Genomic DNA, 25,205 nt, shown 5'->3' with positions numbered 1-25,205 from the left:
GAAAGCGGGCAAGAGAACTGGTTCAGATAGAAGTGATTGTACCCGACCTAAAAAGCCTCTGCATGTTTCTAAAAAGCTCCACGAGCAGAAACGTGCTCAAACTAGGATCAATATTGGAGATGCTTTTGAAAAATGGAGAGAGGTTAGAACGCAGAAAGGTTTACAGACTAATGCAGAGCTGGATAAACACTGAAGCTTCAGTGTCCACCACATGGCAACCTGCGTGAGCATCGACTCTAGAGAGGAGGGGGGGGGGGGGGACTGCAGTTTAAAAACTACTGTTTTCAATCTGGACTGCAGTACCCATTTTAAACACTAGGGGTCAGATGTTGCAAGAAATAAATGAAAATGTTAATTGAACAGATGTCTGTCTGCGGCCTGCTTCAGTGTCAGTCATTTTTAAACACATTGCAGGTCTGAATCAAGCATCCAATCAGGGCTTAGCTTGCACCTTACTAGCCAATCACAGTGTGATTAATTAATGTTTATCCACTTTAAAACTGACTGTCTCCGCTGAAAGCGTTGGGTCCTGATGTTGATACGATTCTGTGTCTTGATTAAACTGTTAGTCAGTGTTTCCTGTCCAGTGGGGCGACGCCCCCCCTGGTAGTTATAAATATCTATAGGACGTGTAGCTGGGAGGTGATGTAATCCAACTCCTTATGTCATGGCACACACACACACAGAGGGGACAGTACACACACTGATGCACACACACACACACACACACACAGAGGGGACAGTACACACACTGATGCACACACACACACACACAGAGGGGACAGTACACACACTGATGCACACACACTGATGCACACACACACACACACACACACACACTCACATCCACACACACACACACAGAGGGGACAGTACACACACACACACAAACACACACACACACAGAGGGGACAGTACACACACACACACACACACACACACACACACACAGAGGGGACAGTACACACACACACACACACACACACACACACAGAGGGGACAGTACACACACTGATGAACACACACACGCATTAGAAGTCAGGTCTCGTGTACTTGTGAGACGAAAATCACAACAGTGTGTAATGAGAAACGTAACGTGGAAACATCACATCACATGGATGGAAAACACATCCTCACATTGTATTACTCTCATCGTATCAGGTCAGGCTTCTCATTCAGACCTTCAAGAACTTCAACAGGAAATGCTTTGTTTTCTTCTGCTGCGCGCAGCAGTAGAAATCAGTCTTCGCCTTTGGTGCAAGTATAAGCCATTTAAATCACAAGGTAACCCATGACAACAAGGTGATACATTAGAAACCATAACGATTTGGGTGCTGGCTCCAAATGACATCAGCAGCTCAATATGTCTCTGATTTTGTTCAACTGAAGGAGGGAGACGGGCCGTCCATATTTTTATACAGGAAGTAGCTTCAACCGTTATGTGTGTGTGTGTGTCACTATGTGTGTGTCACTGTGTGTGTGAGTGTGTGTCACTATGTGTGTGTCACTGTGTGCGTGTGTGTGTCACTGTGTGAGTGTGTGTGTGTTAGTGTGTGTGTCACTCTGTGTGTGTGTGTGTGTCACTCTGTGTGTGTGTGTGTGTGTGTGTGTGTGTGTGTGTCACACTGTGTGTGTGTCACTGTGTGTGTGTCACTCTGTTTGTGTGTGTCACTCTGTGTGTGTGAGTGTGTCACTATGTGTGTGTCACTGTGTGTGTGTGTGTGTGTCACTGTGTGAGTGTGTGTTAGTGTGTGTGTCACTCTGTGTGTGTGTGTGTGTGTATGTGTGTGTGTGTGTGTGTGTGTTAGTGTGTGTGTCACTCTGTGTGTGTGTGTGTGTGTCACTTTGTGTGTGTCACGCTGTGTGTCATTGTGTGTGTCACTTTGTGTGTCACTCTGTGTATGTGTCATTGTGTGTGTGTGTGTGTCACTCTGTTTGTGTGTGTCACTCTGTGTGTCACTCTGTGTGTGTGTGTGTGTGTGTGTGTGTCACTCTGTTTGTGTGTGTGTGTGTCACTCTGTGTGTGTGTGTGTGTCACTCTGTGTGTGTGTGTGTGTGTGTCACTCTGTGTGTGTCACTCTGTGTGTGTGTGTGTGTGTGTGTGTGTCATTGTGTGTGTGTGTGTGTGTGTGTGTGTGTGTCACTCTGTGTGTGTGTGTGTGTTTGTGTGGAGTCCCATCGATGGCGGTCTCCATGCTGGAAATGCTGTCTCAGTCTAACTTTCAGTCAACCTAACGACAGACTGAGAGCTGGAGCTGAGGCGGGTTTTAAACCTCCTGACAAACCGTTACACCGCGCCCACCTGTCAATCAGGTCAGCTACACGCCTTATTGTGAATAACTCTTATCCTTCATCAAATCAAAACTGATGAGTCATGAAAACATTCACCCCCCGTACAGTGTGTGTCGATCGAGACATGAGCTAATCAGACCTATTTGGTTTTTTGAACCAGGCTGTAAACATGTTAATTTCTGCTGTAAAAACAGACTTTTTAGAATGGGTGTGTATGTGACTTCCTGTGCTGCTGCAGCCAGCCTCTAGCGGACACTCGAGGAACTGCAGGATTTTACACTTCAGCGTCAGTTTCATTTAGGTTGGTGCTTGGCCAACCTCCGGACTGAGATAATTAAAGGTGAATGTTTATTCAAACAGGTGATAAAAAACTTTAATCATCGAATGTAACATGCAGAACGACCTTTTAAAACAGTGAAAACATTTCACAAACAAGAGATTGTAGTGTTCAATGGATAACAAGAGAAACCTTTAAATCGTCATGGAAACTAAACCAATAAAGACCCTGTGTCTACCTGGCGTCTTTTCAAGGCAGAAAAGCGCTCGCTGTGCACTGGAGCGATGGCATGAAGCGTTTGTGTGCTGTCCGTCCTGTCTCTATGACAACAGTCTGTTGACAACGGCCACTTTATGAGCGACACTGCTCCGTTACTTTTTGCATGTTTTATATTTTAGATCGCTTATTTCCCGATCAGACGCAGAGAGAGGAGGATGTGGGTACAAGACACGATCTGTAGGCGGCAAAACTAAAGAGAATATCATACATTTGGAAAAGAACGCCGGTGACATCAACAGCGCCTTTCTGAAAAGTTAAAGAGATTTCCAACGTGAGCGCTCGGAGAGGCTGCACAAATAAAACGCTGGGCGTCGCGCTATTTCTCTGTGTTGTGCTGGCGCTAACAGAAAAACGCCATGTGGACACGGGGGCCTAACAGTAATGAACTGATACATGTTAGCGAGGAGAGGAGATGGACAGATACTGGCACGGTAACACATCACAGCTAACCACAAGAACGTTTCACATCTCTGATGTCATAATTTCACATCTGTAGCTTTTTTCACACAGCGCCACAAAAACAGCCACCATGACAGTTATACAGACGCAAAGGATCACAAGGCGGCGTGGAGGAGCGGCGCCATCACCGCTCGTCTTTGTGACGGTCTGCAGATGCTCGGCCATGTTGGTGTAATAGCCGCCGTACAAAGAAAGAGATAAAGACTTAAGGTGAAGACAACAGGTGTGTAGTCGAGCGGTCACTCTGATTGGATGCTGTGCCAGCGAGCCGTCTCCGTTTGCCCCCGACTGCACATCTCCTTCCAGTGTCCCCGTCCCGCCTCTGAAACGTCTCCACCAATCAGCACGCGGCCCAGAATGCTGCTCTTCGTGTAGAGTCGGCCCTGAGGATGCATTCAAGTTCACACGTGTAAGAAGAAGGTTGTCATGGTAACAGAATCTTTACACAATAAATAACATCAAACGATATCGATGCCGTTCACTTGTCTAATTTGTAAAAAACAGATTGGCAACTTTTTTCTGGTACCAAAATGTTGCCAATGTATTTGTGCAATTAAGAGAGTGGCTGTTATCGGGGCACATTGGTTAGTACGCACGCCCCATGTAGCCCAGGTTCGAATCCCACCTGTGGCTCCTTTCCCGCATGTCATTCCCCACTCTCTGTCTCCCTGATTTCCGACTTCATCCACTGTCCTATATCTCCATTAAAGGAGAAAATAAAATAAATCTTTAAAAAAAAAAAAAAAGAAAAAGAAAAAGAGGGGCTGTTCTCAAAACCCTACAGACTACAGACTGCTTGTTCCTAAAAATCCTCGCTGAGATGTTAGAAGCTGAGTGAGGAGCTTTCTGCGACAGTTCTCAGGATGTTTGTGAATACGGGCCCTGGACCTTTTCTAATGCTGCGTTCATGTGGTGTCGGAAACATCAGAAAAATGAGTTTCAGAGTTGGAAAATAAACATGAACGCCCGCTCAACATTGGCTTGACGTCATATTCGTCCTCACAAGGGGGACAAAATATGTTTAATGTATGTTTAAATATGTTAATGTCAAGATACTTTTTAATAATTCACGTATTTCACATCAACGTTTTGCTCAACTATAACTCGTAACAGAGACATTCACACATCTTCTTCGTAGCGTCCACGCTGTTTGTTGTTGTTGTTATAACATTCCGACTTTCTGAATTTAAATCATGATGCCGACGTTCTGAGCTGAAAGCACAGGAACACACTGAAGTCAAAAGACTTCCCAAGTCTGAAAATGGGACCTCCGAGTAGCACCTGAATGCAGCATATCTAAGGATCCGGGGAGCACCTGAATGCAGCATATCTAACTGTCTGATGAGCCCCTGAATGCAGCATGTCTAACTGTCTGAGGAGCACCTGAATGCAGCATATCTAACTGTCTGAGGAGCACCTGAATGCAGCATATCTAACGATCCGAGGAGCACCTGAATGCAGCATATCTAACTGTCCGAGGAGCACCTGAATGCAGCATATCTAACTGTCCGAGGAGCACCTGAAGCAGGATGTTAAGAGGATGTTAAACGACTCTGAGGCGGAAACATCTGGCTGCAGATGTTCACCCTGATGTGCTTGTTGATGATCTTGACAAAGATGTCATAATTTAGTGTCTTTTAATGTCTCATAATGTTTTTCTGTTGTAGGTGTAGCTGTCTCGACCGGGACTCTCAAAAAGAGAGATCTTTCTCTCCTGGTTAAAAACATTGAAAACATGTTTTTGGAGCTCAGATGAAGATCTCATTAACATTAACCTACGTCTCTGTTTTAAGTGAAATATGTTTTAAATTACATTAAACTTCGTACCTGCATGACGATGAACTCCAGGGCCAATGTCAGCTGAGTGATGTCACCTGGCGGCAGGTCGAACAGAAAGGGAGCGTTCCACACCGGGTTTGGACCGCTTGCCCCTTTAGTCTCCTTGGTCCCGATGACTTTCCCCTCCCAGCGTAGGTTGATGATGACGTAGTGGTCTGTGGGAGGGGAAACAAAACGATCCAAGATTCAGATTGATGTCTTATTTCATTCCATGGCGTCATTTCATGTTGAACGTAAAGACGCTGTAGAAACATTCTCGTCGTGTGTTTTCTTTGATCACAGGGAACAGCCCACATGTTCGTCTACATCTTCATCATCTTCTCCGAGCGCCGCCACTGCTCCTAATCTGCATCATCGCTTGTAATCAGGGATCTCTTGTAAATCCGTCCTAGCGTGCTAATTGGATTTACTAAAATTAAACCGCAGTGTCTCACTGTCAGACAAGAATCAGGCTTTTATTCTGCAGGACATCAGAAGCTGTTTCTTACAACACACTGACACCAGACATCCAAACATTTCAGGCGTCTCCCTCTTAACACATCTCAGGCTTCTTCTCGCCAACAACGCCGCAGCAGAGTTTAAAACGAGATGAGAAACAAACAGCAGGGGAAATGAGAGCAGGCTGATCCTCTCTATCCGACTGTTTCTGAGGCCAAAGACGAGAAAACAGAGAGCGCCACAGTTTACACGTCGGCCACACCGCTAAAGGATGTATCTCAAAGTCGTAGATTATAGCAGCACTATAACTCCCGACACGGTACGATACAATACGGTACGATACTGTAAAAGTGGACCACGATTAGGATAATATGACGATACAGAAATTCTGTCCAGCTGGTGTTTAGTTTCTGGAAGAGAAGCGCTGACTGTGCGCTCTGGAGCCTTTACATGATGCATTTGTGTACTGAGAATAAAAGCCTCGGCCCCTTTGCTGCATGACACTACTACCTGACGTCCCTAAGGCCCAGCCACCACCATCAGACTGTGTCGTCCCCAGAACCACCGCCGTCCTCATTCCTGCTCCGACCTCCACCTCAGCGGCGAGGACGTGTGTACAACAGGAACGAGAGGAATCCCATATGCTCTTTAGTAAAGCGTCTCGAGATAACACGTGGTATGAATTGGCGTTGTAGAAATAATGATTAATGGATTAATGGGAGAGAGAGCCTCCAGTGGACACTCAAGGAACTGCAGTTTGCATTGACCTCATTTTTCAGCCCCTGGATATGTTTCTGCTTGATCTATGTGTAAATGACCTAAAAATTATTATTCTTAAGATAACTACTTCCTTCAAGCCTTTCTTTTATCTGTGCCATTTTTACAATAAGGGTATTTTATTTTGGTAGTCACTTGGCGGAAGTGGAGATCATTCGCTACACTATGTTTTGTGTTTCCAAAGGGAAGTCCCAGACGATGACCGAGTGTGTCTCTTTTACCTGCAGCTCCTGGTATCCGTGTGAGCTTGGACAGATTCTCCGCCTTTCGGACCATCACTTTGATGCGGTTTGCCAGAGACTGGTACTGCAGCAGGATGAAGAGCTGGCCCAAAGCCCGTGGCGGCGCACACCCCGAGCTCTTCCTTTGACCCAATGCCTCCTGAGAACTCGTACTCTGAGGAAGAAGAGGGAAAACCAGAGAAGAAGAAACAATGTGAGAAGATGAAAATGTCCACTTTCACTAAACGCTGTGCGTTGAAAACAAGAGCAGATCGGGCTGTAAAGTGTTGATCATGCCATCTGAAGCCCTGTTCAGACCGCTGTGCCGTGCTTCCACAACGCTGAAACGCTGTCATCACGTCTTTGTACATTCATACTGATTCTGTGACAAAAACATTTTGACCGAAAAAGGTGTAGGCTGAAGCTTTAGCTTATTACACCTACCCTTGTTACAAGTCTTATCATTTAAGACACTACTAGTTTGGTTACAAAAATCAAAACATATCAGAACAAAATTTGTTCCAAGAATTTATTTCAAAACAAAAAAACAAAACAGAAGTCACACTCACAAAAATTAAGCAAACCAACCTTTTATATTTGTTAAACACCATGAGGCGCCGTATATAGACGTGCGCGAGAAGCTCAGCTGGTCCGTCTCATTTCCAATCACTTAAAGCTGATTGGTCAAATGGATGAACGTTAGACGTAGCTGTCAGGGTTTAGAGTTTCAAACAGCCAGCTCCCTGTGGATAGATGTGATATCCAGTGTGAAGTAATGATGCTAATCTCCATCTGATTTCATCATCTTGTCTGCTCGCATTGTTTGGCTTGAGTGAGTCACACTCGGCTGTCATCGGGCTGAACGTCGCCCTCCGGCCTCCGGCGCCTTTCTGAGGCCGGGCAGCAGATTGTGAAGACGATTTCATCAAAGAAGCGAGCTCTCGGTTCACTGCTCCTGCCTGTCACCTCAGAGTCACTCACACACCCCGCGCCCCCTTTTAGACGGACGACTCAAACCTTAAAGTTACAGCAACAGATTTGTTTTCAACCTGTTGACTTCTCCAGCTGTTTGCTGGAAGATGCATTCATCGGTCAAACCGACCAATAGAAGAATGGTTTCCATCCCGTTTTAGGGCCACGGGCATGTCCAAACTGGGGTGGCACAGCCCAGGCTTACTGACTTACTGTCAAGCTGCGTTCCATTAACGCCACAGTTTGCTCCGCTGGACGGCTCGCGACCTGCCCGGCTGGATCGGTTTTCTGGAGCGTGAGCGCAGCCATGAGCAGCCGTTCACAACGTGTAAACAACATGTAGCTTTGTGTTTCTGAGGAGGATTTGTTGTTCATTCTGTTTTGACGTCATGTTGATAAAGTGATGAGAAATCCGATCAGGAGTCTTTATTTGTGTTTTATTTTGAAACTGACCGTCTGTGTGCTTCCTTGTCTGACTTCCTGTCTGGGTCGATCTATCGTACTCCGCGTACTGCGTGTTCCGCCGAAAATAGACTCACCCACTGTGATGCTAAGGCAAGGTACACGCGCACCTACTCGACTCGTCCTTATTGGTCAGCTGACAGAAAGGCGCTTGACGTCACACGGCAAGGTCCCATATTATGCTTTTTCTGGTTTTATATGCCCTTTAGTGTGTCTTCCAAGTGTCCTGTGCATGTTTAGGCACATCTATTTGCAAAAATTCAAAGTCCGCGGAAACGCGGCTTCTCCTACGTCCTCCTGTTAGCTGTAGCATTAGCTGCATGTAACGCTGGGTTCTAGCCCCCCTCGAAAAAAATGTGTCAATGCGGCGTCATTGTCAGTGTGAGATCACTGATCTAAGCCCATTGGCTCATTCTGGCAAGCCCTGTAGCTCATGTTGAAATTTCCGAGAAGCTTGCTGAGCAACTGACCAATAACGACGGAGTGGATCGGCAGACCAATCAGAGCAGTGGGGGCTCAGCAGAGCGTAGCTGACAGACTCAGAGCAGAGAGCAAGGAGGAGCAGTACATGAAAACAGACACTTTTTTCGGACTTTAGCTGTTGTGAACGTACAAAAGTAGGAACATAGATTAAATATATGAACCCCAAAAAGGGCATAATATGGGCTCTTTAAAACAATTCAACTGAGAAAGGCATCGGGCGCAGCGCTTTTTAAAAAGGCATCATCCTTTTTCCGTAGGGTTGTATGTAAAAAAGGCGCTGGCAGTTGAAAAAAGAAGTCGAGTGTGAACACGGCTTTAATTGACCTGAAGAAGAGAATATGTTTACAGACGAGCTGATGTATCCGAGTATAATTTACATGACGTTTTTATCTCAGCAGCACAAACAGCAACAGAACGACAGCTTTAAGCAGCAGCTCACGCTTCCTTATGCAGCGGACTTTGACGTAACACCCGGTGTTTCCGCAGCAACAATAAACAAGATGTTGTTACGTGGTAGTTTTAATCTCTGCTCTGTAAGGCGACCTTGAGAGTTTTAAAAGGCGCCTTTTAATAAAATGTATTCTGATGATTATCTGGCAGTATAAAGTCGGCTACAGGGAGTCAGAATCTAAAACCTGCTGAGTCAGTGTGAAAATAATACACACAAACACGATACGACCTTACTCAGCACTTTGACAACCACACACACAACAAAGGTGTCACTGATTATTTTATAGTTTTGAACCAAACGTTTGGAAACAGTTACAGGAAGTGCGTCTGAATTTCTAAAAAGTCTGAACACAAACTGAGAAAAAGAGTTCAAAGACTCCACAAACGTCTTTCAGAATAAAACTCAGCATTTAACCGTCCTGTTGTGTTCGTTTGTCAGCGATAATGTTCCTGGGTCAGTTTGACCCAGTGCATGTTTACTCATCAAAAAGAGTTCAGGAACCAAAAGATCCTAAAAAACATTGCAATCAATAACTAGTGTTAGGGCGATATGACCTCAAATCAACATCACGATTAAATGAACATTTGACCTCAATTACGATTAAGGAAGGATTACCGTAAAATCCGGAATATAAGTCGCACTGGTATATAAAACGCATCCTATTTTTAAGGTCTCTTAGAGAGAAAAAAGAAGTTTAAATTGTCTTCCTGCATGACGATTTTTTTGCGCTCCTACTAGCTACAGTAGGGCAGTTGAGCTCTCAGCCTGCAGGGAAAGTTGTGAGGCACAGACTCCTAGCTTGCGAGTCGCCCTGCCCGACTCCGCTCGTCACTCTTTAACTTTATTATTGGACTCTTTAAATCAAAACAGCACTCGACAAGGTTTATTTACTGAACAATATACCATTGTTTTCTGTAAATGCATGATTATGACCTCGTGAGGAAGAAAAGATGTGAAAAAAGTTGTGCAGCCAGCCTGGTCTGTGTTGCTGTCTTTCCCAGCACAGCATGCACTCAGATTTCAATACACAATGAATGGGGATGGGTCGCATCAGGTTGCAGTTAGGGGCTGCTGCACCCGCGGTAATGCCGGCGCGTGTTTCAGCATTTTATACTGGTATATTGGTCGCACCGGTGTATAAGACGCAGCCAACTTTTAAGAAGAAAAAATATGTATTAAAAGTGCGTCTTATACACCGGATTTCACGGTATTTGTTTTAGTTTTTTGCCCTCATAGTTCACTGACATGATCTCTACTGTAAATATGATCAACTGTTAAAGCTCGGATATGTTTTCTAATCAAGAAAGTAAATTAAAACTAAAATTAAATAAGTAATTAAGTAAAATTAAAACTTGTGTAAAATCCTTTTCTTGCTCATTCTTTGTAAACAGCTCAGAGGTTTGTGTGTATTTTGCTAACTGCGTCCCCTGCAGACATCTCGGGTTACATAAGAGACGCTTTCTGACTGATTACACGGGATGACTCAGTCTGATCTCCCGAGCATGAAAAACCCAGAAGAGAGGGGGAACTCATTTAAGACTCACGTTTTTCTCCTCATGGACCTCGTGGACCTTTTTACCATCGCAGTTCTGACGGACATTTTAAATTCTGTCAGCAACAAAAGACTCATGTCAGAAACGTAGCATGTGGTTCAGCATCATCACCTACATCTTTTCTGATCTTTCTTCTTTTTCAAGAGAAGATGCTTCTGAGCTCAGCATCATGTTTGTCCCTGAAGACTTGAAAATGAGGGATACTGTATGTATAAAAGTCATTATTTACGGGTTAGCAATAAAAGCTTCATGAGGTGGATTGGTGAGTGAGTGTGCATTAATAATGGCGGTCTATGGTGTAAACCAGTGGTGTCCAAACTTGTTTTCCTGCGGGCCAAAATTGTCGTGTTAGAATCGCTCGTAGGTTTTTGTTTTTTAAAATATTTAATATACTTTGTGGTGAACTTTTTGTATTTTTACCTCTTCAAAAGTCACGTCAATACACAACAAGTCATTACAGTGAGAAACTATTATATTTAGAAATAGTAAGGCTTTGTAGATCAGAATCAAAAGGTTGGCAAATACTTTTATTTATTCGTTCTACTTTATTTTTTTCCCCCTCAGAATCAGGCCTGTGAAAGCTTTCTGTAATTAGCTCAGGACATTAAAGGGTTAAACAACACTCCTCTTGTTTGCAAAAATAGTGTAGAGGTTTATTTTCATAGTTAACCAAAAAAATTGGAAAATAGTAAAAGTTAAAAATTAAAAAACACACATTGTGCTGAACATTTTCTATTTTAGGAATATGTTTCAGCCCTTGCTAACATGAAAAAGAAAAATAACAAAACATGCCAATCTGAATGAGGCCTAAAATCTTCTGATCCTTCGATTGAAGCCGCAAAAAATCCCCTCAAGGGCCGCAAATGGCCCGCGTGCCGCACTTTGGACTCCGCTGGTGTAAACAGACAGCACAGGGGGGTGACGTTCATTCCCTGTGATCGCTGCACGACATAGACTGTCTGCACTCCTCACTCATGTTGTCATCCCGACAGTTAGAGTCGTGATCTGTCTCCTCGTGCATCGTGCACAAATTTCTGCCTCGTCATCCCCCCACTCCCCTAAAATATCAGAATAAGTCATGCATGGCAATGACGAATCATCAACCAGTCCCCTCACACTGATCTCTTTGTTTACTACAGATGCATTCACCGCCTCCATAAAGGATGACGTCACTGCTGCACATCCTCCACCCTGTACAGAATCATCCAGATAGCTGAGCAGCTTGGCTCTTTCACAGCGAGATCCTGCTCCACACTGACACCCGGAAAGCTGTTGTCACGGAGAAAAGAGGAGGGGGGATGATGGATATGAGGAGGGGAGGGTTTCGCCATATATGGGCATGACAGGAAGGACAGAGGTGAGTACACCTGAGTCTTAATGAAACACAACAAATCTCTTTTTAAAACTCTGCCTGACTGACTAACGTCGGGTGAAACATCAGGACCACCCCCCCCCCCCCCCAAGAGTCAGTTATTAATGCCCTCTGGCAGCGTTTCAGTGGGCGCAGCGTGGGCGCTCCGCCAATTTTCTGCACTGTGCTCGTTTGCTCTGCCATCGCTAACACCGACGTCAGCATGACAAACAACAGAGGAGAACACTGCAGTCCTGATTAAACATGTGTTTGACCAAAATAAACACACACATACATGCACACGTGTTCACACAGAGTCTCCAGTTTCAGGCGCAATTTGCACCAAAGATCGACCACCTGAAAAAAAAAGGAGGAGGACCGAGTGATGTTGGTGCTAACACTGCTAACGTTAGCAACACTTGGCTAATCAATTTCACATCTTCAACATGCAGATGCTTCGATCTCCCTCACTGACGATTTGTATGTTGTGTTTTATTTTGAAAGTGACCGGATGCTCTGTGCGTTTCTTCGTCTGACTTCCCGTCCACGTCGCTCTATTCTGCACAGCATGAAAGCGTGTTCACAGCGTGCTCCGTTGAAAACAGACTTGCAGTGACGCTGCTGGCACGCTTCCGGAGACGGGCCGCGGCTCTCGCTGTGGAGGCAGGATCATAAAGTAAAGTGGCAGCGAACAACGCCGTAGCGTGTGGCGCTGACGGACTGCGGCGAGCATGGAGAATGTGAAAATTGGCGGTCAGTCTGAAAAGATAACAGGGCACATTGCAAGAATGACTGATAAAAAAAAGATATGCCTAGAGTCCGTGTTGTGTTTTGATCCGTGCTGGAGGTGCCAGGCTGTCTCACATTACTGCTAGTTAACGTGAGCTCGAGCTTCCTCCAGCGCTCTGCAGCTGACTGATTTACAGCGCTGTGGGATTTTGGCAAGAAGACGTTTGTTGTTTTTCAATTTGGAACCACTTGCCATTAGCTTAGCATAAAGACTGACACGGCTATCCTGACCTGCATCTTTTTTTAGGACAACCCTTTGCAGAGAGAGAGAGAGAGAGAGAGAGCTCCAGCATGTGACTACACAACTCAAAATGGCGCCTTTACACTTGAACTGTTGGGGTGCTGATCTCGGACACAGCTAGGCCAGTCCTTTCCAGTGTGTTTGTGCTAAGCTAACAAAGCTTGCAGTCATTTCTCATTTCCCTGGCAGATGTGCAAAGGTTTTGATCTTCTCGTCTAACTTTTAGCAAGAAGGCAATCAAGTGTTTTCCCAAAGATTTAAACGATCCCTTCAAAGTATTTCACAGACAGCTCAGCACTAAGCGGCCATCCTCACTTTCACTGACCTCTTTAGACACTTTAAATGTTCTCTGTTTGCAGACAGCCTAATTTGGTTTGTTTCAGAAATCCTCCACGCTTGAATCTGCAGTGTTTTGACAGATGATTTCTGGGAAACTTCAGCGTGTTTTCTTACACACCTAAACATTGAATGAGTGGTAAGAGATAATGGCCCTGTACCTTTTTCAGCTTGCTTTTAGTCGGGATAAGCTGCCTGGTGTAGGTGGTGGTGCTGTCTGGCTCCCATTCCATGTGCTCACAGGGCAGCTCCACCACGCCCAGTGCGGCCTCTCTCAGGCCGGAGAAGTCTCTGCTGAACACCGCCAGCCTCAGGGTGCAGGTGCGCAGCTCGTCCACAGAGCCCACCTGCAGCACAAAGCTCTGGTTGTGCAGGTCTGGGCTGAGGCTGCGACGCCGAGACACCACCTGCTGAGGGGAGGGGCAGAGGGGAGGAAGGCTGGCCCGGACAGACACCCCACTGCGCCTCCGACTGGTCCCTGAGAGGCCCAGGATGTTGACCACCAGAGTGCCATAGGCTGAGGAGAAGAGCAGGGAGAAGTGCAGGAGAGGAGCAGATTTGGACGGGATGGAGAGAGAGTTAGAACCATACTGAGACGGAATTGGCTCCCCCTGCTGGCCGGAGGCTCCACCAGCACCTGCAGTTAGCTGACTGCTCTCCCTGTACAGAAAACTTTCCCCGCTCACAGTGCTGCGTCGACCAGCCGCCCGACGAGACTTTGACACCAGGCTCAGCTTAGTGAGGGAGGGCAGGGAGGCTCTGCCGTGGCTGGAGCGTTTAGCGGGAGAGGAGGGAACAGCCGGGGTGCTGAGGCGGCGCATCGGAAAAGAAGAGGCAGGAGACGGCTCGGCTGATCTGTTGGAGCTGGAGTCAGAGGGCAGAGCAGGGAGGTCATCCTCAGAGGGAGAGGAGCTGCTTTTAGAGGAAGGAAACTCCAGCACGTGCCCATCCAGCTCCTCATACTGCTGTTTGACGGGCTGCGTGCACGGAGACGGACTCAGCGTGACAGTCACCCTCTCTGCACGCTGAGGAGACAGGTCGCCTGCCTCCCTGTCCTCCGAGGACACGCTCTTCTTCTTCTTTCTGCGACAGCAAAGGATGCAGCCGAGGACCAGGCAGTAGCAGAACACAGCCAGACCCACAGCCAGCAGGATCTGCAGGTGAACTACAGACACAGAAAACAAAGAGTCCAATCAAAGTAATTCAATAACGTGTTAGAATAACGATGAACAAGAGACGATGAGACAGAGTGATCCGGAAACGACCGAGAAGAAGAAATAGAACACAAAGAGGGGAAGAAGAGGAACCAACAGATTAAATCAGTTTTGTGCTTTTGAGTGAGCGACCCCGTCAGAAAAGAAAAGAAAAGCATAAATAAGATATCTTAATCTCTGCATTATCTTGTTGTGTCTGCATTCTGGGCCCTTGATGGGATTAAAGAGGAAGTGTCTCAGGCTTGTAATCATAATTATATAAATGGTAAAGTCACCATGGAGCAGTTGCAGTGCACATGTGATACATTTGAGCCCTTATCCTTCATTTTTCCTGCATGAGCAGAATCAGGATTCAAACATTTGATGCCTTGTTTTTATATTTAATTCAGATTTCTCTGACATTTGGCCTCGCTCACATAAAAAACATGAAATCCAACACATCATCCCGATAAAGTTCAATGTGTTTGAACCCACTCCGTCTGTGTAACGACAACACAGTGCTGCCAGAGCTCCAGATACTGGCGGCGTTAAAGCTGCACCCGGATGTCCATTTGGCGTCACATAATGAGGCTGTGCTGCGGTGAGTCATACATCAGACACAGTGAGGATCACAAAACAAGGTTGGAAAGCTGTGAGCTCGAGCCAGTGACCATCGCAACAGGCGAAAACAAGAAGAGCTGCATGTGTTTGATGTTATAGAAGATCTTTTCCTTTAATTAAATATATCGTATTCTTTTTATTTTGGAGTGCTGTGATTGATTTATTTCACTGATTTAGAGCAGAAGAGCTTTAGGTGAAGTACTTCTGTTGTTCAAAAGGAAAACACATCTCATCAGGTGTGTCTCACTCTGCATCATGTAAGATCATGAGACAGTAAAGACCTGCACCAGGTGCATGAACACAAGAAGAAATGCAGGTGAGTGGCGTCAGTGCAGATGAATTTCAGCTCTGTCAGAGAGTGTGTGCAGGAGCAGGCAGCTCCGCAGTCAGCCTGCATTAAAGAGCTTCAAGTACAGAAGGGCATGATGCAGCAGTAATATCAGAGAACATCTAAAATATGACTCATGCTGGCCCTGCACGACCCGATCACACAAAACATGAGGTAATGCTGAAATCTGAGTTGTGCCTAATCAGCGTTCCATAAAGAAATCTTGCTCCTGCGTTTTTACGACTCATGAGGGGCAAATCTGCGGGTGAGGACAACACAAGCCTGCATCTGTCAAAACAACATGCAGTTACTTTACACCGAGGTTAACCTGGTCTGCAGGGTCGTATTCAATGTGTCTATATACAAACACTCTCACTGTAAAGAAAGTTCTCAGCTATCTGACAGCTTTGACACAAGTCTCTTTCAGCTCATTCCTCCAGCTCTCCTACACATTTAACGACCCTTAATAATCAAGTAAAAGCATCATAATGAAGAACATGCAACGTCCAGATATATACAATCGTTCTTTGTCTGGAAAAACACACAAACAAGGGAGCTTCAAATGAAAACAAATCCATGACAGAGAGCACAAAGATGAAAGGAAAGTAAGCTCAATAAGAGCTCCTACCTGGCAGAGTGTACTGCGACATGTTCCCACAGTTTGGTGAGTGTGTGTGTGTGTTTGTGTGTGTTTGTAGAGTCAGTGTGAGCACTGTGAGTGAGAGCAGATCATCGTCCTGCAGCCAGCAGCAGCTTCATGTGGTGACTGAGCTTTTGTGTCAGTCTGTGTGAGTGAGTGTGCGTTAGAGGCACAGCAGCTCAGCCCCCCCAGAGCAGCCGCTCGCCGTCTTTCTATCACAGATATCAGATCTACACTAACCCAGCTGAAGGCTTAGGACACCAACATAGGACGAATAATAACAACAGAGGACAGACACAGATCCGCTCATACAGTTCAAATAACTTGAGCATGTTATGGTCACAGGACCCGGAGTGGGTCCCGGAAGCTGCAAGCTTGTTTGAATAAAAAACCTATTGAGTTTGGTGCATTTGGACGCATCCGCTTCTAAAGCTTTCCTATTTTTCAGTCATTTAATTTAATTTATCAGACGCTTTTATCCAAAGCGATGAACATCAGAGAGTAAGAACAACATGACCACGGATCTAGAAAAGAGGAAACAACGTCAGGAAGTGCAAACAAACAGACAGGAAGTGACCTGAGGCCGAGCACAGGTGCTGACAGGAAGTGACCAGAGGTGCTGACAGGAAGTGACCAGAGGCAGAGCACAGGCGCTGACAGGAAGTGACCAGAGGTGCGGACAGGAAGTGACCAGAGGCAGAGCACAGGCGCTGACAGGAAGTGACCAGAGGTGCTGACAGGAAGTGACCAGAGGTGCTGACAGGAAGTGATCAGAGGCAGAGCACAGGTGCTGACAGGAAGTGACCAGAGGTGCTGACAGGAAGTGACCAGAGGTGCTGACAGGAAGTGACCAGAGGCAGAGCACAGGTGCTGACAGGAAGTGACCAGAGGTGCTGACAGGAAGTGACCAGAGGCAGAGCAAAGGTGCTGACAGGAAGTGACCAGAGGCAGAGCACAGGTGCTGACAGAAAGTGACCAGAGGTAGAGCACAGGTGCTGACAGGAAGTGATCAGAGGTGCTGACAGGAAGTGACCAGAGGTGCTGACAGGAAGTGACCAAAGGCAGAGCACAGGTGCTGACAGGAAGTGACCTGAGGCAGAGCACAGGTGCTGACAGGAAGTAACCAGAGGTATAGCACAGATGCTGACAGGAAGTGACCAGAGGCCGAGCAAAGGTGCTGACACGAAGTGACCAGAGGCAGAGCACAGGTGCTGACAGGAAGTGACCATAGGTGCTGACAGGAAGTAACCAGAGGCTGAGCACAGGTACTGACAGGAAGTGACCAGAGGCAGAGCACAGGTGCTGACAGGAAGTGACCAGAAGCAGACTATGGTTTTAAAGAATTAAAGTCAATATAATGTCATTAACAACAACATCCACAGCTGTTCTTGAGAGTTCTAATCAGCATTTAAACCATCCTAAATGTCATTGTCATCATCATCATCTTTAAGGTCATAGGTGTTCATAAAGAGCTGGGTCTTTAGCTTTTTCTTAAAGGTGCAGAGGACCTCTGCAGATCAAATGGAGTTTGGAAGTTCGGGGGCGACAGAGAAGAGTCTAGTCAGCGTCTTAGGACCCTGTTGTGAAGGTTGTATCAGACGCCTTTCATTGGCAGAGCGTAGAGGGGGGGAGGGAGTGTAGACCTGGATGAGAGAGTTTAGGTAAGGAGCAGTAACTGGGAGCCAGTTGAGAGAAATGAACAGCCCAGTGACATGTGCTGTTTGGGGAGGTTGAAGATGAGTCATGCTGATGCGTTTTGGATAATCTGCACTCGTTTGACATGTAGGAAGACCTGCCAGTAAGGAGCTGCAATAGTCAATGGGTGACATCACAAAATATCATGAGCTGATCTGATCTTCCTCATGTTGTACCGGGCGAATCGACATGACCGGGCATTTAAGGCCACTTGAATCATCAATGGTGACACCTAGGTTATTGGCAGACTGTATCATGGCTTTTTCAGCTCCACCTTTAATCGTCTTATTATCCCTCACATCTCACCTCTTGACTTTCTTTCTTCTTCTTTAAGAAGTGCGCCGCCCAAAATACTTTTTCCCATAAGCAGACATTGGGAAAGAGACGTCTAGAAACATGTTTACAGCATACATGCAGAAGAAGACGCATGATGACGTAGTGAAAGCATTAAACTCCTTCTCGTCATTGTCTTGGCTCAAACACCTCCACATCAGCACACAAAGAGACGCCTCATCACACACAAAGACCATGTTCCCATGACCTTCATAACCTGGACAAGAGAGAAAGAATTCAGATCCAATCAGAGCGAACGATTCCTCACAGGAGGAAGTTGTCCTTGAAGAAAACAGTTCTTATAATAGTAATAGCAGTGTTTTCATGTTTATTCTTTGCAGCATCACTCTGCTTTAGTCCGCCATACATCCCATTAAATGACCTCACTGTGACCTGACTGAACCAAACAAGGCAAGGCAGGCACACACACTTTTAACCACAGCAGCGGCTCAATATGTGCAGCGTTTGCAATGACAGTAGGAAACCTGAAACGGGGCGTGTCTTGTCGCAGCTGCAGCCATGACAGACGCATGTGTATCAACATGTGTATCGTTGCCGTGGAAACACCAGGTGTTATGTCAAAGTCCGCTGCATAAGGAAGCGTGAGCTGCTGCTGAAAGCTGTCATTCTGTTGCTGTATGAGCCCGCTGTGATAAAAACGTCCTGTAAATTATACTCTGATACATTAGCTTGTCTGTAAACATATTCTCTTCCTCAGGTCGGTTTCATTCGGTCGCCATGACTACAGTCAACGCAGAGTTCGTTTTCATCGGGAGTGGGGGTGGGAGTAGCGCAGATAATCACTCCCATTATTCCCTGCCAGCCTCAAATTCATTTTTCGTTATTGTTTTGATTGCGAGCCCCCTGGTGGTGGAATTTAAAAACTGTGCCTTTAAAGTTAACATTCTCAAATTTATGTTTTCGTTTTATTTCCTGTGAATTTTCTTTTAAATGCAGGAAAAAGGAGGTCAAATGTCACTGTATCGTACCTTTTCAAATAATTCTATTTTCCTACTGAGTGATTAAGTCCCCGACCTGCAAGCTTCACTTTAAGAAAGTTTAGACCAAAAATGTTGAAACCTCAAGAATACCAGAAGACATATTTAGCGTCCTCGTTGTATTTTATCTCCGTCTCCTGCACATGTGCACGAACACTTCCCCCCCCTCATTCGACAGTCTGAGAAGAAACCTTTAATCTCTTTGACATTTAAATGATTTTCTTTTATTCAAGCTGAGCTGAATCCCCTCATCCTCTTAGCTTTAGAAAACCTACCACACCAGATCTGCTTCAAAGCGGCTGAACCTGCACTTTTCATCAGCTGTTCCATCATCGGCTCGTTCAGCATCATTTCTTTCAGGAGCTCTTTGACTCGCTCGCTGACTCAGGGGAATCCCTGCTCTGAATCTGGTGCAGAGGAGGGATTGGTTTTCTCACTTGAGTGGCGTCCAAACAGGAACCTCAAGCCAAAGAGAAAAAGGCCAAAATTTGCAATTTCTCAAGTGGCAGGCTCCTCGAGTGAGTCACTCCCCATTGGACGTCCTTTAAGAAATGATCCTCTTTACATGAGAGTAAAACATGTTTACAGCCTTTTTCACATTTACACTCCTGGAAATATCTAGATCATTTCAGGAGGAATGTGACCTGGCTGTTCAAAGGGGTCTGGCAGGAGACACTCCAGGTGAGGTCCAAGTGAAAATTCAGCTGTTTGCGTTCCCACATCGACTGCTCCTGGAAATATCACTAGTTTTCTGTAATTAGATTTGTTTAGATCACGGTCATTCTGTGTCAATGTATGTTCTATATAAAGCTACGAGCTAACTAAAGAGCGCTAACATTAGCATGCTAACAGAACAATGCAGGACACAGGTGATTGTACCTCAAGCAAAGGACAAGTTAGTCTGCTGATTTCACTTAATGGTGTTTCAGTATGGTGAGTTCTAATTCACTCCTTTGTGTGAATGTGAGTGGAGGGGGGTTGGAGGTGTGTCTCTGGAGGAGAGCGGAGGCTTCAGTATGGAGGAGGTGTGGCCTAACAGAAGCTTGTTTTGGTTTCATGCCGGTGCTCGAGGGGCGACATCTACTGGATCAAAAGGTCGCACATTCTTCCTTTAACTTCTGTTCAAGTCACCCTCGTTTGCGTCATTAGCGCCACCGTGAGGGAGTCATGAAGTGGTGACAGGGTGAGACTAGATGTCAGGGAAATTTGTTTTTTACATGAATTGATATTTGGAACCAGTTTTCTGATCGTTGTATCAGGACATGGATATATTGTGGACTCCCACCCCTAACAAAACTACAGCTGATTAGGAAAACAAAAAATGTTTGTGGATGTAACCTTTGCTCTACTTTCTTCCTTAGGAGGAGTCATATGCACCCTCCACACACGCTGACAAAAGGTCAAATTACCTTCCAAATTTTGCACAAAGAGGACCTGAATGAGGAGCCAGAGGAGGAGCAGCAGCACGACTCCTTCGATCATTCCCTTGCAGAAGAAGGAGACGACGAGCTGCCACTCGGGTTGGTCGACATCGTCTTCTTCCACTGGACGAGGCAACATCTGTGGAGGGTAAACATCTGCAGGGAGGGGGGGCACAACTGTAATGAGATCTAGAAAGTTTACTTTTTAAACTGCTGGCATCGAAAACTGTCAGGAAAGTGGGGGGGGATTGGGACGCAGGTGCGGACCAAGGGGTGTCTCAAAGTTATCCCAGAGGGATAACCACAAAATCGCAATAGCGATAGATTGGAAAGGGGAGAAAAAAAACAACGAAACTGTATAGAGCCACAACGGACTTCCTTAATGAAATAACGCACTAAAATGATTAACTAAATCACTGCTGCCAAGCAGCTGACTCAAAACCAAAATTGTCCAGGAGACCCAGAAAACACAAATCGAAAGGCAGAGGCTGCCCGGGAGACCTTTGATAACCCAAAAGGCTGGAGTCACAACAAACTCTCCAGCACCCTAAGTTATACACTGGGAAACAGGCAATTGACATCAAATACACACAAAGTTCTGAGTTGGTGTTTATAGATACACCGACAACTTGAGAGGCCTCAAGGAGAACCTCTCACTACCTCTGAAGGTGAGATAATGAGTCAGCACAGAGCACTGGCGACTCAGGGTATATGAAAACTCCCCACACCTGGGCTTAATCAAAGCCAATCAGTGCCACACACACCTGATTGCAGTGAGTTGATTCTCTCACCACTCTCACAGAGCCGAAAGATTGAGTGCCCTCACAGAAAACACTCTGAAGTCCTTTTTTACATACGTAACAGAAAGAGAAAAAACTATGACTCCTGCATCACAAACATGTCTAATAAGTCTCAATATGCCTTTCCCTGTTCAGGGTCACAGGGGGGGGCTGGAGCTGATCCCGGCTGTGATTGGGCGAGAGGCGGGGTTACACCCTGGACTGGTCGCCTGTCAATCACAGGGCTGACATATAGAGACAGAGGAGCTGCTTGTCAACAGACCAGTAGGGGGCCCAAGAAGGCTGACAAAACGTTCAACTACAGCAGCCCAAAATGTGCATATTTTGCAATGACAGTATAGGAAACCTCCCTAATGGAGCCCCATCTGACAGCACTCACTCTGGTTGCCCTGCTAAACACTGGTGGGAAGGCCCCCATATTAACTTTTGCCTAGGGCCCCGACAGACTCTAGAATGGCCCCTGTATAGAGACAGACAACCAGCCACACTCACATCACCACCTAGGGGTGGATTTAGAGTCTCCAGTTAACCTAACGAGCATGTCTTTGGACTGTGGGAGGAAGCCGGAGTACCCGGAGAGAACCCACACATGCACAGGGGGAACATGCAGACTCCACACAGAGAGGCTCCTGAAGGATGGGGGGGATGCTCCACCGTGCGGCCCAAAGGCTCAATATGAAAAACCTTAATCAACAATTCAGAGGAAGAAAACTTGGCAGATAAAAACATTGACTCACATGTGTTGATCATCTTCACTCCTCAGTAGAGCAGCCTCCATTGGCTGATTAAACATTTAGACGACTCATACACACACTCCTGTTGTCTCCCTCTGAGTCTGAGCTTCTTGAGTTTTCAGCCACCTGCTCTGATCACAAGCTGCAGTCACAGTCAGCATGTGAAGCGCTGCTGCAGCTTTCACATCTTAATCCTGGAAGACTTCCAGTCATAACTGCAGTCTGCTCTAGTCCGGCTAAAGAAACACTCAAGCACTGCAAACTGTGTTCCTGTCGACCCCAGGTGGTGGAGAAACAGAGCGCTTTATGATTTTAGGTTTGAACATAAAACCACAAAAACAGCCTATAATGTTTTGATTTCAGAGCAGAGTGTATTCACAGCTTTCACATGATGTCACACATTCGGGGGGGGGGGGGGGGGGGGTTACCTGAGGTAAGACTTGATGTAAAAAAAAAAGACATGGATGAAGCAGCAGAGTCCTCTATACGACTCTATATTGAGAATATGTGTCTTTGTATCAGTGCTACGTGTAGTTGAACAGAATCTCAATGTGAACTAAAGAGTGGAGAAGAACATACTGGAGAACAGGAAACATGCAGCAGCAGGTTCATTAGAGCACGGAGATGGTAGAGGTGGCGTGCAGACAGTCTATGGTTGTGCAGCGATCACAGGGAATAAAGGTCACCACCCCCTCCCACTGGCTCCAGGTGAATTCTCCTGATTATATCCTGCTGCGTTCCCACATCAGCTCACTCTGACTTTCTGCAGAATAAATACGAGGAGGCTGGAGGAGAAACTCCGGGTGAAGAGAGAAACATTCAGCTGTTTGTGTTCACACATGACGCTCTGCATGAACACTTGTAAATTTCCCCATTGTGGGATAAATAAAGGATTATCTTATCTTCAGGAGGATTCAGGAGTTTTCTACAGGTGTGAACGCCATATTATGGTAGTAAGTAAGGCTTCTTATTGCTGCACGCTGCAGGGAAGTTCTCAGTCTCAGTATCCTCTTGTCTATGTGTTCTAACCAGAACTGTGTTGAATGATTTGAACTAACTTGTTGAATGTTGTAACAGTAAGGGTCCATGTCTCGTGGTTAACGCTGTTTCCCCCCCGCAGTCGTGTTTCTGCAGTGTGTTTTGGGCAGAAGTTTACAGGTGGCCCCTCTAACCAGTGAACATAAACATTACCTTATAAAACATCTGACACCTTAAAAAGATCTGCAAAATTCAAACGTGTTATTTTATCTCCAAGTTCACATTCGGACAGGATCCGATCTTTATTGTCTTTGTATAAGAGAACACATAGTCACTTTGTTGGCGCTGATCCTGTTCAGCAGCGGTAAATATCCGGTCACATATATTGGAAGTAACACAAAAAATATTGTTGAGCTCGATTGACAAAGAGTTGAAAAGTCGCTATAAGACAAGAATGTAGACATTAATAATCATTGTTGTTCAGTGAAAACTTATTGAACAAAGACTTTAATGTTAGCTGAAGTCTCTCCGCCATATTTAGGGTGAGATGGGCCCCCCCTTAGGGAGGTTTCCTACTGTCATTGGAAATGTTGAACAGGCTGGAAATGCTGTCTCAGTCTAACTTTCAGTCAACCTAACGACAGACTGAGAGCTGGAGCTGAGGCGGGTTTTAAACCTCCTGACAAACCGTTACACCGCGCCTGCCTGTCAATCAGGTCAGCTACACGCCTTATTGTGAATAACTCTTATCCTTCATCAAATCAAAACTGATGAGTCATCAAAACATTCACCCCCCCGTACAGTGTGTGTCGATCGAGACATGAGCTAATCACACCTGTATGGTGTTTTGAACCAGGCTGTAAACATGTTAATCTCTGCTGTAAAAACAGGCTTTTTAGAATGGGTGTGTATGTGACTTCCTGTGCTTCTGCAGCCAGCCTCTAGTGGACACTTGAGGAACTGCAGGATTTTACACTTCAGCATCGACTTCATTTTTCAACACTGGAGGTTTCTGCTTGGTAGAGCCTCTGGCCCCCACTACCCTGAACGGGATAGGCGGTATAGAAAATGGAAGGATTGATTTTTAGAGGTTACTCATCACTGCATATCAAATCTATGTATTCCTGTCCTACGTCAAAATTTAAATAAAAAGTTACAAAAAGAGATACTGAAAGTAAGGAATGGATAACAAAAGAAGAAAAACTAAATCATTTTCTACCTTCACCTTCTTATTTGGTCGTTAATAATGTTAATTATTGGTTGATTTCTGTATTTAATCCCCGTCTGTCGTTCCTTTATGAAGCATTAAGTATGAAAGCTAAAGGTTCTCATGGAGTCAGATTAAAAACTCACAAAGGGGTTCAAATCCTTTTTAAAAGGGTGTTCTGACTGTCAGTGATCCGCAAGGAGAGAAGGTCTGTGCGTCATCTGTTTAAAACAAGAAAAGCTACAAACCTACAGCGCCCTCTGCTGGACGTTTGAGCATCCTGCAGCTGGTAACATCACCTCCATTCTGCAAACAAAGGAGAGCAGCATCACTACTCACTGAGAAGTGGGATAATATTTCCAACTTCTTAATTAATGATAATCTGACATTTTATTTATTTTATAGAAATAGTACAGAATAATAAGAAGATGTGTAAATGTGTTTGCATCAGTTTGTAGAATGACTTCTAATTATTTTTGTGAAGTTTGGGGATGTTTGTTTTAAAACATTAATATTTGGCTTCAAACTAAGTCCATGACTTATTATCACATTACATTTTTTATTTTCCTGCATAAGAAACTTGAAAGGAGCAATATGTAACTCCTAATATGTAATTACCTAGTGTTTAAAACTGGTACTGCAGTCCAAATTCAAAATAACTGATGATTAGATAATTACGAAGTGTACGACAGAGGATTAGGGCCACATTATAATTTTTTTGAATTTTGAGATTAAACTCGAAAATTTACGAGATTAAACTTGTAAATTAACGAGTTCGAGACCAGCCTGCGCGAAAATGATGAGAGGAGAACCCTTAAAGGTCCCATATTATGCTTTTTCTGGTTTTATATGCTCTTTAGTGTGTTTTCCAAATGTCCTGTGCATGTTTAGGCACATCTATGTGCAAAAATTCAAAGTCTGCGGAAACGCGGCTTCTCCTACATCCTCCTGTTAGCTGTAGCATTACTGCATGTAACGCTCGGTTCTAGCCCCCCTCGATAAAAATTTGTCAGTCCGACGTCATTGTCAGTGTGATA

General features: G+C 45.3%; 1 protein-coding gene across 1 annotated transcript; it reads right to left on the bottom strand.

Moving 5' to 3' along the window:
* Positions 1 to 2,650: 2,650 nt before the first annotated feature.
* On the bottom strand, positions 2,651 to 16,204 carry LOC132975187 (synaptotagmin-4). Its single transcript, XM_061039570.1, has 5 exons — positions 15,991 to 16,204; positions 13,382 to 14,385; positions 6,583 to 6,757; positions 5,135 to 5,301; positions 2,651 to 3,690 (listed from the first exon to the last, which is right to left on the bottom strand). Exons 1-5 carry the CDS (start codon positions 16,010 to 16,012, stop codon positions 3,547 to 3,549), a joined length of 1,512 nt encoding a protein of 503 aa, XP_060895553.1. The 5' UTR covers positions 16,013 to 16,204; the 3' UTR covers positions 2,651 to 3,546.
* Positions 16,205 to 25,205: the final 9,001 nt, after the last annotated feature.

This window comes from Labrus mixtus, chromosome 1 (genome assembly GCF_963584025.1).
Source record: "Labrus mixtus chromosome 1, fLabMix1.1, whole genome shotgun sequence".
Classification (NCBI taxonomy): domain Eukaryota; kingdom Metazoa; phylum Chordata; class Actinopteri; order Labriformes; family Labridae; genus Labrus; species Labrus mixtus.
The sequence above is the reverse complement of the archived record's forward strand: the minus strand, read 5'-3'. Positions and strand labels throughout refer to the sequence as shown.

Coding starts and splice junctions, on each gene's coding strand:
- LOC132975187 (XM_061039570.1), bottom strand. CDS start 16,012: ATGTCGCAGTACACTCTGCCAG. Junction 14,386..15,990: donor GTCGCAGTACACTCTGCCAG/GTAGGAGCTCTT, acceptor CTGTGTCTGTAG/TTCACCTGCAGATCCTGCTG. Junction 5,302..6,582: donor ACGGATACCAGGAGCTGCAG/GTAAAAGAGACA, acceptor CCCCTCCCACAG/ACCACTACGTCATCATCAAC.